Genomic DNA, 15202 nt, shown 5'->3' with positions numbered 1-15202 from the left:
TGCTGATTGGGGTGACTGAGCCTCAAAAGTGGCCTCGGGGCAGCACATGCAGCTCCGCGGGGTCAGGTGGACCCTCACACAGAGGCCCGTCCCCATGTCCCCAGGATCTGCAGGCCACGCGGTTTGTTTATTTCCTGTGCGTGGTTATCGTGTCATCCGCGAAAGGCCTTTCCCCGCCAGGAACTGGGTGGGATCTTCCACTTTGCCCAGGAAGAGCGTGGTCTGCGCGGCGCTGCCCACGATCAGCAGCAGGAAGGGCCTGTTGAAGCAGACGGTGCGGGAGGAGCTGTCTTTGGAGCGGGCGGTGAGCTTGGTGGCCGTGGCCGCCGCGGCCTTGGTGCCCGCCTCACTGACGTCCACCACCGCCTGGTGGGTCACCTGCCGAGGGAAAAGCAGACACCGACATGGTTGAAAAAACCCGAGCTTTGATGTTTGGCCCCCCACCCCCCAACCCCCACCCCCCCAGAGGCCAAGTGCCTGGCCTGAGGTTTGCCGCTGATCAGTTGGCTCTTAGGCATGAAGTTGACTGGTTACCAGTACAGCCCAGAAAGACCTAGGTTTGAGTCCCAGTTCCGCCACTCATTGTTGCAAAGTTATTTAGAGGTCGCGTGCTTCACTTTCCAAATCGATGAAAGGCCGGTAATAATTGCATGCATTCCACGGGGTTGTTTGATGAATTGAAGGAGATCTAGGAAGCGTGCATACCAGAGTGATTGCCGCAGCCATTGCGGGGACACGGCGGTCAGGTACTGCTGACTATCGCACCCTACTTGGTCTTCTAGACAAGAGATCCTTACGCTGGGCTCATGCACTGCTCAGCCTCAGGGTCCTGTGACTCCCAACAGTCATAGTCGTTGTTTTCATATGTGCACATGGGTTCATAGTGATCATCATATTTTTTGTCCTCACTCAAGGATATGTTTATTGATTTTATAGAGAGAGGAATGGGGGGGGGGATAGAGAGAGAGAGACTGATTACCTCCCATATACCCCCTGACCGGGAATTGAACCCACAACTTAGGTATATGCCCTGCACAGGAATCAAACCCACAACCTTTTTGGTGTATGGGACAACACTCCAACCCATTGAACCACCTGGCCTGAGCTGCCCATCATATTCTTGTGGAATCTGTACTCCTTCCCTGGACACCAGTGACAAAGGCCCCGTTCCGTGGCCCAGGGCCACTTCGGAGCATTGTACTCTGTTACGAAAACAAATTTTAGGTCAGGGATCAGAAACCCCCGCAGACAGGCATTAGGCAGGTAACCCAGTGGGACGAGGAGGCCTGTTGTAGAGTGTGGGGTCCACGGGGACCCTGGAGGGTGCCCTCCACCTAAAAGGGGTGCTCACGGCTCAGCCCCAGCCAGAAGCCACTGTGTAGAGGTTTGGTCTGACTACTTGGGAATTGTGCTCGATGATTTGTTTCAAGAGAATCAGAAATCTGAACGTTTAGGCCCAATATCCTACATTGTGGAAGTCGGCTCCCTCTCTTCCTAGTTTCCTTGCTTTCTTGTTTTACATCACAGGGCACTAGTGGCCATGGGCAGCCACATGAGGGCCCCGGTGTGAGGGCCTGGGCTCCAGGGAGGTGGGATCGAATGCCAGGGGGCACCTGCTCATCTGCAGCAGGTGTGGGCGGTGCCGGGTTCTCAGGGAACTGCCGTTGAACTCTAGGAGCACTTGTCTGGCGAGGGATAACGGTGTGTGGGAGGTGTGATGGCCACGGAGCAGCAGGCCTGGCCGCCATGCCAGGCAGCCCTGTCTCTGCCACAGAGAAGTCTCTTCGCCTCCTGGGGACTCTGTTTCCGGGTCCGTCAGGTGAGCGTGCTCGATTGGTCGGTCTCTGCGGGCCCTTCCCACTCAGGCTCAGATGCGAATATTCTCATTGACCAACTCACTTTGGAAACTTTCAGGAAGCCTTTCTTTGTGATTCCAGAAAAATCAGCGTTTTTGTCAAAGGCGTCCCGGATGCCCATCTTCGGGAGCACGGTTTCCAGGTCATAGGAGGTAGATGTGGAAAACTTCGGGATGAACACCTCTATCCACCTGGGAGGAGGGAAAGGAAGAGGTGAGGGCACAGGCCTGGGTCCCAGCTGTTTCCAGGTGACGTTTCAGGAGACTGCTCCCGCGAGGCCCTGCTGGTTGCTGCTGAAGGGCCAACACATGCCCGTCAGCTAACCAGGCTGTGCTGGAGGGGAGCCTCCGGGACGAGCAAGCCCAGCCCTGAGGAGGACAGAGATGGAAAAGAGGCCCCTAATGAGGGAGGGCAGAGCAGAGAAGGGACCTCAACCAGGGACCCTCTGGCAGAGGCCATGGGCAGTGACCCTGCCTCCCCGGGCCAGATGCCACCCACCAGCCCTTCTGGAGACAAACCCTGCTGACCCTCAAGAGCAGCCCAGTCCAATAGAACTTTCTGCAAAGTTGGAAATAGTCTCTGTCTGTGGTGTCCAGTATGGCAGCCACCAGCCACATGTGGCGATCGAGCAATTGAAATGCAACTAGTGCCAACAAGGAACTTCATTTTTAAGTTTATTTTAATTAAATTTAAATAACCACCTGTGGCTGCTGGCTGCTATGTTAGACAACACAGCCCTGGATTTGGCACTTCCCAGACCCCTCGGTAATAGTTTCCCTGAACCAAGAGTGAACAGCCCGCATTTATTGGGCATTTACTATGTGCCAGGCATTGTCTCAGGCACATTCATGAACTTATCTCCATTTTAGTGATGGTAAAGCTTAATTTTAGTGCTTTGCCCAGTCATGTGCTTAACAAGTCACAGAAATGTAAGCACAGAGTGTGGGTGCTACTCATTGATGGGTTCCTGTTGACATTGAGCACAGTGGACAGCTCTCGCTTCCCTGCCTTGGGTCTTGCACTGGCTTGGCCATCTTCATCTTCTCTCGACTCTGTCTCTTTACAGACACCCCCACCCCCACCGCCAGCCTCCACGCTGGCTCCTCTGCCTCCATCCAGCCCTGGTTGCAAGGTAAGAACAGAAGAAACCTGAGAAACCTTCTGCAGTGTCTCTTGATCCCCAACTGTACATCTTCCCCAGTGCTGTTTCCTTTGCCCAATATGCCTTTCCGAGCTCTGTGAGCTACCCACGCCTTCATGTTCTGTTCATACTTGTGGCTCAAACGCACCACCTCCTTGAAGGCTCCCATCATTCCAGCTGGAAGTCACCTCGCTCTGCTCAGAAGCGGCTCAGCACTCCGCCTGCTCCCACCCCTGGGCGTTGTCTTTGATCCTTCTTTTCTCTCCTCCTAGACCATGCCCACAATGCCAGGACAATATTGCTAAGAGATCAGACATAAGACTCCTTTTTATCTTATGGTTAACATCCCTTGAATACTACCCATAATTACAGAACTAATAATGATTTTATTATTAGCGAACATTTATTGGACACTTACTATCTCCCTGGCATTCTTCTAAGCACTTTATAAATAGGGACTTGTTTTATCTTTTCAACGTCCTATGAGTTGAGTGATGTTATTACCCTCATTTTGTAGGTGAGCACCAGTGCTGTGTGTGTTGGTCTTTATGGAATCCTGCCTGGCATTAAACATCACAGTGGTGGATGGAGTAAGCTCAGCTAGCACAGAATAGCTACAGTGACAGAATCATTTCACAGAGGCATGTAGCGTCGTGGCCTTGGGTAATTCACTTCCCCTCTTGGAGCCTGGTTTCCTTGCCTGCGAGTGGGGGTGATAACACTCCTCATCCGCCAGGTGACTGTGAGGTTCAAGTGAGAACACTGACGCAGAGCACCGAGCTCCCTGCCTGGCAGGCGGTTGGTGCTCACTTGCAGGAGTGATGCTCGCACAGCTGCTGTCGCGGCCTCTCCTCATCCTGGGACGTTCACCATCACCTGCCTCAGGCCCCAGCAAATTGACACAGGTGCCCACCTCTTCTTGAGTAAGTGGCTCCACTTCCTCAGGGTCCTGGAGGACAAGGCCTGCTCCAGCTGCCGCATCTTGCCCGGACTGGGGAGGACGAAGAGGGCCGTGCTGCCTCCTTTGTAGTCCATCCGTAGCACAGAGCAGTTCAGCTCTGGGTCCACTCCAAACGCAAACTGCTCCACCTGGTGCATCATGGAGACCTTCACCGTGGTCTTGCCTGCCACAAACGGGTACGTTTTACTCGTGTACGTCGGATTAAAGGGCTTCTCCCACTTGGCTACACAAAGAGAGAAGGAAAGTCTTGAGTCACAGTGAGGTGAACAGCCAAGGGTCTCTGAAAACTCACTCCAGCATAAAAACAATGAGCAGCTCCCAACAATGATTAAAATTGCCTGTTCTAGAACTCGGGACGTTAACCAAATGCCTTCAGCAAACAGAACCATCCATTGAAGAAAAACATAAATTTTGGTCAGAATGGTCAGCTTTGTGGTATTTAACTTGCCCTAGTTCCACTGCCCACACCCTTGACAAATAACAGCCTGCCTTTGGGGTGAAATCCAGCCACCTGACAGCCACGGGGGGGGGGGGGGGGGAAGAAATGGGGCCGGAACCTTTTCAGAGACTCACTCTCAAAGAACTCTCATCATTTGAGCTGTCGTACGCTTCCCTAGAAGGCATCACTCGCAAAGCTGTCTGTATGTGATCTGATTGGGAGCTCAACCAATGCAAAAAGCCCTGTCGTTTCCTTGGGGAAAATTAGTCAAAGATGGTTACAGGCACTGATAAATTGAGCAGCTTTCTGAGGCTTTAGATAACAGTTGATTAATCAAAAAGCTTAATAGGACAGATGGTGGAGGTGGTATTTGCAAAAATGACAGAGTAAGGACCTCTGCGTAGTCACCCTTTCATAAAGGCAACAAGAAGAACTGGCAGAAATAGAACCAGCATTTTCAGAACACTGGGAATGTAGCAAAGGCTCCTAGTAACCTGGGGAGAGTCCATTCAAGAAAAATGGCTGAATTCCGATGAGAACAGTAAACTTTGTGGCATTTTAACTAGTATTCGTCTCCTCCTTCTCTCTCTAGCTCAGCAGTAGCTTTGAAAAATAGCAGACTGTATTCCCAGCACCAGAGGGAGAGGAACAGATATGGAGACATTTCAAAGCCTCATTCCCAAGGACTGATAATTATTTGACTGATAGTTTCCTGGACAGTCCCACTGCCAGGCTGCTCTGGCTCCTTCCCCTTGCCCGCCCAGCATGACCCAGGGTGATGCCCGCAGCGAGTTCCACCAGGGGCCCATGCTCACACCCCGATGCTGGGCCAGTTCCACCACCTCCCTGGAGCCACTGACAAGTTGATTGGCGTTCACTCAGCTAAAAGCACGTCTCCCCCAGGGCCAGGGAATATTTGCCAGGAACAATTAAAGGCAAGTGTTTTAGCTGCTTGGTTGCCTGGCGCAGGATAACAGCTGGGACAAACAACAGACTAATCAAAAAATCTAAAAGAAAAAGCTGAGGAAAGAGGTGTCATGGAGACTGAAGAGCTCAGTGTACCCTGGGCATTTAGATGCTGTGCACATGGGTAACGCGATGTGGATGTTTGAAAAAAATACATGAAGGCTGTAAGCTCTTCCCTCCAGTGGACCTTGAAGGTCGGCACAAACAGAAACTGAATGGGGACTCAGAGTTATAAACTGCCTTGATGAGTGTGGACGGCATGCCCCACCGTACACACAAAGGCCCTCTGCAAAGACTGGGCCCTCTGCTTATGTGTGCCAGGCCTTTAAGAAACCTCTGCCCAGTCATTTAAATAACCAAGAGGAGATGTCAGTGGCCACACATGACCAAGAACAGACTTTAAAAATTAGTTCAGAAAGAGCACCAAACAAGCAGCTACTGCCACAAGCAGTGAGAACAAACCCTTGGCAGGGGGCGAATTTCAGAGCTGCCATATTACATTATTTTAAAAATCCAGCCTTTACAACAAAACGTATTTGGCATAAAGAGAAACTAAGTATGGACCATACCTAGGAATAAAAGCAATGTACTAATACCAGAAACGAAAGAAGGAACACCGCCACAGATCCTATGGACGTGAAAAAGAAAATAAAGGAATACTACCAACAACTCTCTACCCACCAAGTTGATAACCTAGAAGAAATGTCCCATTCCTTGAAAGACACAATTTGCCAAAACTCACATAAGAAGTAGTAGACAATGTGAATAGGTCTACATCTATTAAAGAAGTTGACAATAATAACTTTTTAAAACAAAAAAAGTTACAGGCAGGAGCAAGAGATACGGTCCTTTCTCTCAAGGTCATTTCTAGAAAAAAAATTTCCCATGGGCTGCCCACCGAGCCTGATGTTAGCCCCTTAGGACACATAATCAGGCTACACAAGGACAGACCTGAATGAGCCCATTGCACTTGATAAACTGAGATGGCCGAGGTCATGCACCCAGCTAGTTTCTTTCTTTTTTTTTTTTTTAATATATTTTATTGATTTTTTACAGAGAGGAAGGGAGAGGGATAGAGAGTTAGAAACATCGATGAGAGAGAAACATCGATCAGCTGCCTCCTGCACCACCCCCCCCCCCCCCGCACTGGGGATGTGCCTGCAACCAAGGCACATGCCCTTGACCGGAATCGAACCCGGGACCCTTGAGTCTGCAGGCTGATGCTCTATCCACTGAGCCAAACCGGTTAGGGCTAGCTAGTTTCAAAGCTAGTTCCAACGTGGCCTCCCCTGCTCCACCCGCTGCCCAGGGTCTGTCTAGCTTGCTTACTTGCCTGGGCTTGGGGAGGAACAACGTTAAAATCAAAATCAACCTCTCAGAGTCTCACCGTCAAAGAAGATGTAGTTCACCAGGACCATGGCTGTCTGAGGTTCAAGGTCCTGAACTAAGTCTACAACCTTCCCTTTGGTCTCCTTCTCCACGTAGCTGTTGATCCTCTTCCGGGCGGCGGAGCTGTCGGAGAAATCCGTCGGGGAGACCTCCGACCCGTACAGCCGCTTGGCGTTGTCCAGGAAGCTTGTCTGCAGCTGCAGCTCCCTTTTGATGAAGAGGACACTCCCCATCCTCAGGTCCAGGTCCTCGCTGGGGACGCCGAGCGCCTGGACCAGGTGCTGGAAGCCTTGCTGCACGGCGGACTCGGGCATGCGGGTGAGGTTGAACCCCAGGCTCTGGAGGAGCTGGCTCTTGGTGGCCGCGCGGGCCCCGAGGGAGAGCATGGCCAGGGAAGCAGAGACGCTCACGGGGGAGAAGAAGATGTTCTCACTCGGGGTCTTCAGCACCAGCCTCCGGTACAGGCGGAAGGCGAAGTCGGTGTTGCTGGCGGCCACCTGGGAGGCAGGGGTGCTCCTCGCGGAGGGTGGGCGGGGGGCTCCTTTGCTGGGGGGACTGGGTGGGGACACACAATACATCGGAGCCCAGAGGCTAATAACTAGGAAAACTTGATAAAAGGAAGATGCCATTTTGGGACGAAGTAAGCCTGCAAGAGAGGGAAGAACATTGAGGGGAGGTAAGGCGAGCGTCTGGCAAATGAATCAGAGGCCGTGCAACCCTCCACACCAGGAGCAATTGAATGGGGACAAGCAGGACAGTTAGCAGCTCCCAGAGAGGCTGGAGAAGAGGGGGTGCCGTGTGTGTGGGGGGGGGGGCGGGGGGGGACAGACTGCAGAATCAGCTGTGCAGCGTGTGGCTGGATTCCTGTCTCTGGGGCCCGCAGGAAGGTTGATGCGGAGCCTGCCTCAACCCCGATGGCGTTTTCAAGGACGATGCGGGCTGCTCACCTGGAGTGGCCGGAGGCGGGTAGAGCGCAGTATTGGAGCTCAACGGGTGCCGGTGCATGAACCTGAGCTGGCAAAGCCTGGGCCGTGTCTGCACAGGGAGGAGGGCCGTGAGGAGGGAGGACCACGGCGCGAAGCCCCGAGCGTCCCCGTGATGAGCTGGGGTCTTGGGGAAGCCATGCGGGCATGTGGGCCTGCAGGACCCCGGTGCTGGGCTGGGGTCTGCTGTGCCAACGTGGACAGTAATGACTGATCACAGCACTTGACCCTGAGTGAGTGGGCCAGGTGCCGACCCAGAGTCAGAGCCTAAGCAAGACCACGCATTTCCTCACAACCTCACAACCTGTGTGTGAGGAACAGCCTGTGCAGGCGCCTGTGCCCTGCGTCGCCTCCTCCGCCCCCCTTCCCCAGCTGCAGAGGAGGGGGGCTCTGAGGAAAAGTGAGACAGTCTGTGTGATGCCCACAGTGGGCATGGGAGGTGGGAAGGGACAGGCCTGCCCTGGGTGTTCATAACTGTGAGCAGGGACGAGGTTGAAGGAAGAGATGGCCAGCGGTGCCCTGGGGCAGAGAAGTCCCGCGGGCCTGGGGTGGGGCATCACAGAGCACCTGTCCCCTCTCTGGGGAGGCGTGGTGGGAGTGGGGGATCCCAGGGCACCTGCTAACACCGGCTCTGCCTCCCAGAGCGTCCCCCTTGCCATCAGCAGACGTGGCCTTGCTGGAGGACATCTGGCTCTGTGCCCAGTCCTGCTGCATGGTACGCCTGGGCTGCAGGGAGGGGCGTGGGGGGGGGGGGGCGCTGCCTGGACCAGTCGCCCTTCTGGGCTCAGCTGGTAAATGGCTGGTCCTGTCCTCCTGTCGTGGCCTGGCCTCCATGTGATCTCAGGCAAGTGGCTGATGCTCTCTGGGCCTCAGGGTGGCGGCCTTAAGGGGCTGCCTTCCTGGGCAGCTGGGGTTCCACAGCCGTGGGCTCAGAGGCAGGTCCTTACACTCCCAAGGTCATGCTCAGCCCAGACTCCAGGCAGCTCTCAACCTGCTTCCATACTCGGCCACTCCCACCGAGCTCTGGCCTCCCAGGGCCACCCCTTCTGTCTCCCAGGGCTTGCCTGTGGCCTGAGGCTCTGCAATCAGGGTGACAGGGACACTTTGTTCTCCCTGTGCCCACCCCATCTGCACCCCTCCCTGCGGCTGCCACTCCTCGGGTCCACCTGCCATTGTCTCTCACCCGCTCAGTTCCTCACTGGTCCAGTCACCCATCCGCCCTGCAGACAGGTGAGCTTTCCAGATGCAAACCTCATGCGTCACTCTCCCACTCGGATTCCTCCGTGGCTCCCACTGGCCTTGGGAGGGGCGCCCAGGCACCCGGCACATCAGTTCCTCTCCCTGGGCCCCGAGTAGTCCCGCCTCCCCCTCAGGCAGAGCGGATCCCATTTCCTGGGAAGGCGGCATTTCGAGGTCCACCCTCCCCTGCTTTCATGGGCCTTCCTGTCCAGCTTGGGTATCAAAAGGCTTCACTCCATCCCAAACCCCTCCACACCCGGGGCCTTGGTGGCTGTGACAGTGGCAAGGCAAGCTGCAGTCGCCAAGCTCCAGTCTCCCTCTGCTGCTGCCATGGCCACCGTGCCCACTGCCCACTGCCTGTGGGCGGATCGCAGCCCTTTCCATGTCCTGAGCATGGGCTCCCCCTTATGTGGTGTGCACACTGACACCCGCCCCCCCCCCCACACACACACCAGGTGGCCTTGCCTCTTAGCCCCATTGAAGAGAGCCCCTCAGAAAAGGAACCTCCTCCACCAAGGACATACCCTACTTTCCCCAGCACTCCTCCCCCCCTCCCCTCCCTCCACCACCCTCCTACCCCCTCCCCTCCCACCACCAACCTTCCTCCTGGAACCAGAAGCAGCCCTCATCTCCGCCTCAGGGCCCTTACACCTCTCTTGTCCGCATTTATTTGTTTGTTTGTTTTATAGTTGAAAGTATCACAGATGTCTCCTTTTTCCCCCATCGACCCCTCCCCGGCCACTCCCACCGCCCCAGTGTTTAACACTCCCCCCAACCAGCTCCCTGCAATGGATTTTAAAGTCTTGCCCATCAAGACAACCGCCGTGACACAGCAAAGAGCTCACTCCCTTGTCGCTACTGCCCCATCTTTTTTCTATTTTTAAGATTTCTTTTTAATTTATTTTTTTAGAGAGAGAGAGAAGGGAGAGGGAAAGAGAGGGAGAAACATCAATGTGAGAGTGAAACAGTGATCGCCTGTCTCCTGCACACCCCCTACCGGAGATCGAGCCTGCAACCCAGGCATCTGGCATGCCTGGGAATCGAAGCAGCAATCTTTTGGTGCCTGGGACAGCACCCAGCCAACTGAGCCACACCGGCCAGGGAAACTCTGCCCTATCTTCACCCCCCCTCCCACCCCCCACCCCCGTCACAGCCCAAATCTTCATGAGCTGCGTGGTCATGGCTGCCATGGCCTCGCCTCGCACGCACTCCCTGGCCCGCTCCACTCTGGGTTCTGAGTGCACAGAAATGGGCCCAGCCCATGGACGTGTGTAGGCTCCCGTCTTACTTTTCAGTAGCACTTGGCACTGGAGACCACCCTCAGCTGCTTACCCAGTCCCCCCTTCGGCTCCGTGACACTGTGCTCGCCTGGATTTCTCTCTCGGTTCCTCCCCTTGGTCACCTTTGCTGGTGTCTCCTCTCCTGCCAGGTCCTTACGGGCTCAGCACCCAGCGCTCGGTCACACTCTCCTCACTTTAATCTCTCCTCTCTCAGCCACTGTCCTCGTCCCTCACCACCCACTGCTCTATAACTAAAATTGCAAATGACTTCCTTGAACCCCCAGCCCAGACCTTTCCTCTGAACTCCATATATGTAAGCACTGACTTGGTATACCCTCCTGATGTTGCAAACAATCCTTAAGCTCAGAATCACCCACGCTGAACTCACCTACCCCAACACCATCTCGCAACAAAAGTTACCGCTGACACCTCTTTCAGTGTCTCCTTCCATGGCGCCACCACTCACCACTCATCCGCACCCCTCCACCCCTTCTTCCCATGTCAACACACGCCTCTCCCAGTGCCCCAGCAGCCTCTCCTCTCCTTCCTAGCGTGGGCAGCGGCATCTCTCACTGACCTGCGTGGTCTGGCCTCCGTCGGCCCCTCTAACTTCATCACCCAACTCAAAGGCCCTTGCTCTGGGCCGGGCTGCTGTGCCCAGCCATCCTGTCCGTGTTTGTGATCCTCATGTGATCTTTGCCCTTCTTCCTCATGGAGTGTTCTTCCTACCCTCCTCAAACGTTCCCCCTAATTGATTTTTATTTATTGTTTAGGTCCCAGCTCGTGTGAATTCCTCAAGGAGGCTCTCTTTGACCACCAAGGTAAGGAAAATTCCTTCTATTAAATGTTTTTTAGTACCATGCGCCTCAGTGAAACTCCACTGTCATAATCTCCCATTCATTGGTGTGACTGGAAATTTGATCAAGGTGGTTGCCTATCTTGTTCTCCCTGTACGTCGCTGTATGGCCAAGGCTCAGGGCTCAGGGAGTGTTTGATGAGTGAACGAATGAGTATGGGAATGTAAGTGAGTAATTTACCTCTGAGGGTTGATCTGCCTGGAAATGAGCAAGAGAGACTCTTTCAAGGTCTCTTAGTGCTAATGAAGGTGATAGGTATGTACACGTATGAAATTCGAGTTGACTTACACTTCTGGCCAAGACAGTAACTGCCTTTGGACTTTTAAATCATTAGAAAATTTTCTAAAACAATCGAGACACTGAAGAAAACAAGAAGAAACAATCAGACGTTGGGCAGCGCGGGAGGAGAAGGGAGGCGCGCGGGGGACCCTGTGAACGCCCAGTCGCTGCCCAGGGCACTTTCTGACCGGGAAGGAGCCGAGGCGAGGCAGGCTCCCTGGGCCCAGGAGACGAGCGCGCTGTCTGAGGGAGCCCCAAAGCCCAGCTGAGCCGCGGAGGCGGGCGTGAGCTTCAGACCAAACAGGAGCTGAGCTCTGCACGCATAAACCCTCCGCGGCTGCCCCCAAAATAAAAAATGAATCCCCGAAGCCCCAAAACCAAGACAAGGAACTGCTGGATGTACGCAGAACAACCCCCAGAGTTCACATAACATGGGGAGATATTTAGATTATGGTCAGCGGGGGTGAGGAGACCTCATTGGATACCTGGGGCATTCAGGACAGAGCCTACTTGCTGCCTCTTGACGTTAGGGCTGAACTAACTGGTTTAAAACTACTCTGGCCCGGCCGGTGTGGCTCAGTGGTTGAGTGGTTGGAGGTCACAGTTGCATTTGCAGTCTGGGCACAAGCCTGTGTTGTGGGCTTGATCCCCAGTAGGGGGTGTGTATGAGGCAGCGGATCAGTGATGCCCATCATTGATGTTTCTATCTCTCCCTTCTCCCTTCCTCTCTGAAATCAATAAAAAACATATTTAATTTAAAAAAGCTACTCTAGTCCGGCTGGTGTGGCTCAGTGGTTGAACGCTGACCTATGAACCAGGAGGTCACGGTTCGATTCCCAGTCAGGACACATGCCCGGGTTGCAGGCTCGATACCCAGTGGGGGGTGTGCAGGAGGCAGCCAATCCATGATTCTCTCTCCTCGTGGATATTTCTCTCTCTATCTCTCCCCTCTCCCTTCCTCTCTGAAATCAATAAAAATATATTTTAAAAAAATAAATAAAAAAGTTACTCTAGATCAGTGATGGCGAACCTTTTGAGCTCAGCGGTCAGCATTTTGAAAAACCCTAACTTAACTCTGTAAGTAAAACAAAGACTTATATTTTTGATATTTATTTATATATTTAAATGCCATTTAACAAAGAAAAATCAACGAAAAAAAATGAGTTCGCGTGTCACCTCTGACACGCATGTCATAGGTTCACCATCACTGCTCTAGATACACTAACAAGGCTTGAAAACATGCAAGTACCTGGTAATTTAGTTGACTGTCAAAACAGGTGTCAACACACTAGAAAGAAAGGTAAAAAAAATCCAGACCAAAAAAGGGGAATGTCACAATGACCAGCATCCAATACAAAATTGCTAGATGTTTTAATAAATTTAAAAATGTGATCCCATACCAGATGGAAAAATCAGTCCATAGAAACAGACCCAGATATAGCTGGGATTATGAAACTAACAGGCAAGAACTGTAAAACATCTACTTAAAATATGCTTAAGTAAAGAACACTGTAATATCATGTGAGAAAAGTCAAAACTATGAAAAAGCATCAAATCAAACTTTCAGAGATGAAAATTTCAATATCCAAAATGAAAAACTCACTGGCTAGGTTTAAGAGAAAAGGTATAGAAGAAAAGATCAGTGAGCTTGAAGACATAGCCATAGGAACTATCTATGGAGAGAGTGAACTGGGGAAAAAAAAATAATAGCAGAGCCCCAGGTGCTTGCGGGACAAAAGCTGGAAGTCTACCGTGGGCAGTTGGCGTTCTAGGCTAAAAGGGGCCAGGGAGACCAGAGAAACTTTTGAAGAAATAATGGCCAGAGGCATTTGTAACTCATTCTGTGTGACTGTATCTAATAAAAAAGACCAAACACAATAAAAGGGAATGAATGTGGCCCTGCCCACCCCCCTTGTTGGGTCTCACATGATTCCATCTCTAGACGGCCCTCCTCACTCACCCACCTGGCAGGCCTTTCCATCCTGCCGCTCCTTCTGCAGCGCCCATTCCAGAGACTTCCAGAGCCCCACAGAGAGCCGCCCTCCCCGGAGAAGACCACACCTGAGCGTCCACTGCAGTTTACCTTCCTGTGTGTCTGTCCCCGATCAGATCGCCTGGACCTGTGTGACTTCCTCTAGAGCAGGGACTGTGATCAGCAAGTGATGGGATGAGGGAGCAGAATGCCGGGAGGGTGTGGGAGGACGCTGGAACCCTGAGGGCCAGGCTCTGTTGAGTCACCCACCCCCGGTACTTGAAGCAGTTGGCAGTCCTGAATGAGTTTAGGGTTTCCCAAGCTTGGTTAATTGTCCAGAGAAACTGGTCTCATTAAAGTGCAGATTCCCAGGCCCCACCAAGAGCTACTGAGTCACTTTCCAGGGAAAGACCAAAAGACTTGTGAGTGAGGGGACCTGGGTCTTCCTGCCCCCCAAGCTCTGCCCTTGCCCCTCCCCCGAGAGCAGCTCCCCCGGGACTCCCCCCAGCTCGGAGCTCCTGTTCCTGGGACCTCAGGGCCTCCCGGAAGGGAAAGGCCGCCTCCCCAGTTGATTGGACCCACCCAGCTCAATTGATTGGCGCAGCGGGAGCAGGCGCAGACCCTGGAGCCTCACCTCACGCCTGTTTCTCAGAACCTCTCCGCCAGGGCAGCCCTGGCTAGTCGCCGCTTTTCCTGACTCTGGAATCCCCTGCCTGCCTCACACACTTCTGTCCCACTGCTGGATTGTGGAGATCTTCATATCACTTTTAAAACCTGGCTGTATCTTCGTATTTTTCTCTTTTAAATTATTTTAAAATTTCACCTATATTTGCTGTTAATTGCGGAGCAGATTCGGTGAGATTAAGTGTCTTAACTAATCTCACAAACCAAACCCCGGGCAGAGCGGGGCTGGGGCCTTCCGCCGGCCTGGCTCTGGGGCCTCCCAGCGACTCCAGCCCCTCCGAGGCCCGGCCACAGTCCGCACAGGAAACGCCACGGCATGCAGCGCCGTGGCTTGAGCCCAGGACAGACGGAGGGTGCTAGTGAGAACAACTGCTGAAATCCAAATAAAGTTTATTTTTTTAATTATTTATTTCTCTGTTACAGTTGACATTCCATTTAACCAAGCAGAGCAGGCCTCGGCCCCGGCTGCAGCGGTGACAGTCTCGGTGGAATTTAATCAGAGGTTTGTTGTGTGTGTGTGTTTACAGTTAACTTCTCTTTGTGGCAGGTTGGGTTTTCATATTAATTTTTCAGTTTAAACACATTTCTTTTGTTTTTCTAAAGCTGATTTAAAAGTCAACCTTGAGCAAATAATAGTGCAGAATCGACGAGGCTTCTGCCATGGTCGTGGAAACCGTCCAGGAATGAATGAAACCTGGGAAACGAGCAGCGGCCGAGAGCGTGTTTCCCAAAGAGAAAAGTGCCTTGGCCTTGCTCCCCCGCTGGGCCCGGTTGGGACGAAGCTGACAGCCTGGAAACGCTCCCCCTCTGGGCCCGGCTGGGACGAAGCCAGCCATGTGACCCCGAGCTCTCCCTGGCTTTTCCCTGCCGGGCACACCACCTGGCACGTAGTAGATGCTCAGTAAACACCCGGTGACTCGGTGGACGCATGGAAAGATGCACATGGAGGTGACACTTTGGCGCCAGCTGACTCCTGTCAGATGGGCCTTCGAACCCTGGCTTCCTGGCATTGGGCACTTCCATTCTTGGTTGGGGCTGAGCTCCTCCTGTCATCAAGAGCACCCCTGAGCGGCATCTCCTGGGCAGAGGCTCCAGGGCCGGCCATGCAGCAGAGCAGAATCACAAGACATTGTCTCAGCAGGGAGTGCCACTCCCA

At 53.3% G+C, this 15202-nt stretch overlaps 1 protein-coding gene across 1 annotated transcript in view; it reads right to left on the bottom strand.

Annotated features, from left to right (window-relative positions):
- LOC132214492 (serpin A9-like) overlaps positions 1–7396 on the bottom strand; it is a 7702-nt gene extending 306 nt beyond the window's left edge. Inside the window, exons 1-4 of the mRNA XM_059661893.1 lie at positions 6751–7396; positions 3911–4181; positions 1900–2047; positions 1–378 (exon numbers count right to left, since the gene is read on the bottom strand). The exon at positions 1–378 is cut by the window's left edge and continues 306 nt beyond it. Of these exons, the coding sequence (XP_059517876.1) occupies positions 145–378; positions 1900–2047; positions 3911–4181; positions 6751–7381 (1284 nt within the window). The 5' untranslated portion in view covers positions 7382–7396 and the 3' untranslated portion in view covers positions 1–144. The remainder of the gene's footprint in view (positions 379–1899; positions 2048–3910; positions 4182–6750) is intronic.
- Between the last annotated feature and the right edge of the window lie 7806 nt (positions 7397–15202).

This window comes from Myotis daubentonii, chromosome 1, assembly GCF_963259705.1.
Source record: "Myotis daubentonii chromosome 1, mMyoDau2.1, whole genome shotgun sequence".
Classification (NCBI taxonomy): domain Eukaryota; kingdom Metazoa; phylum Chordata; class Mammalia; order Chiroptera; family Vespertilionidae; genus Myotis; species Myotis daubentonii.
This window is presented reverse-complemented; position numbering and strand designations above follow the sequence as displayed.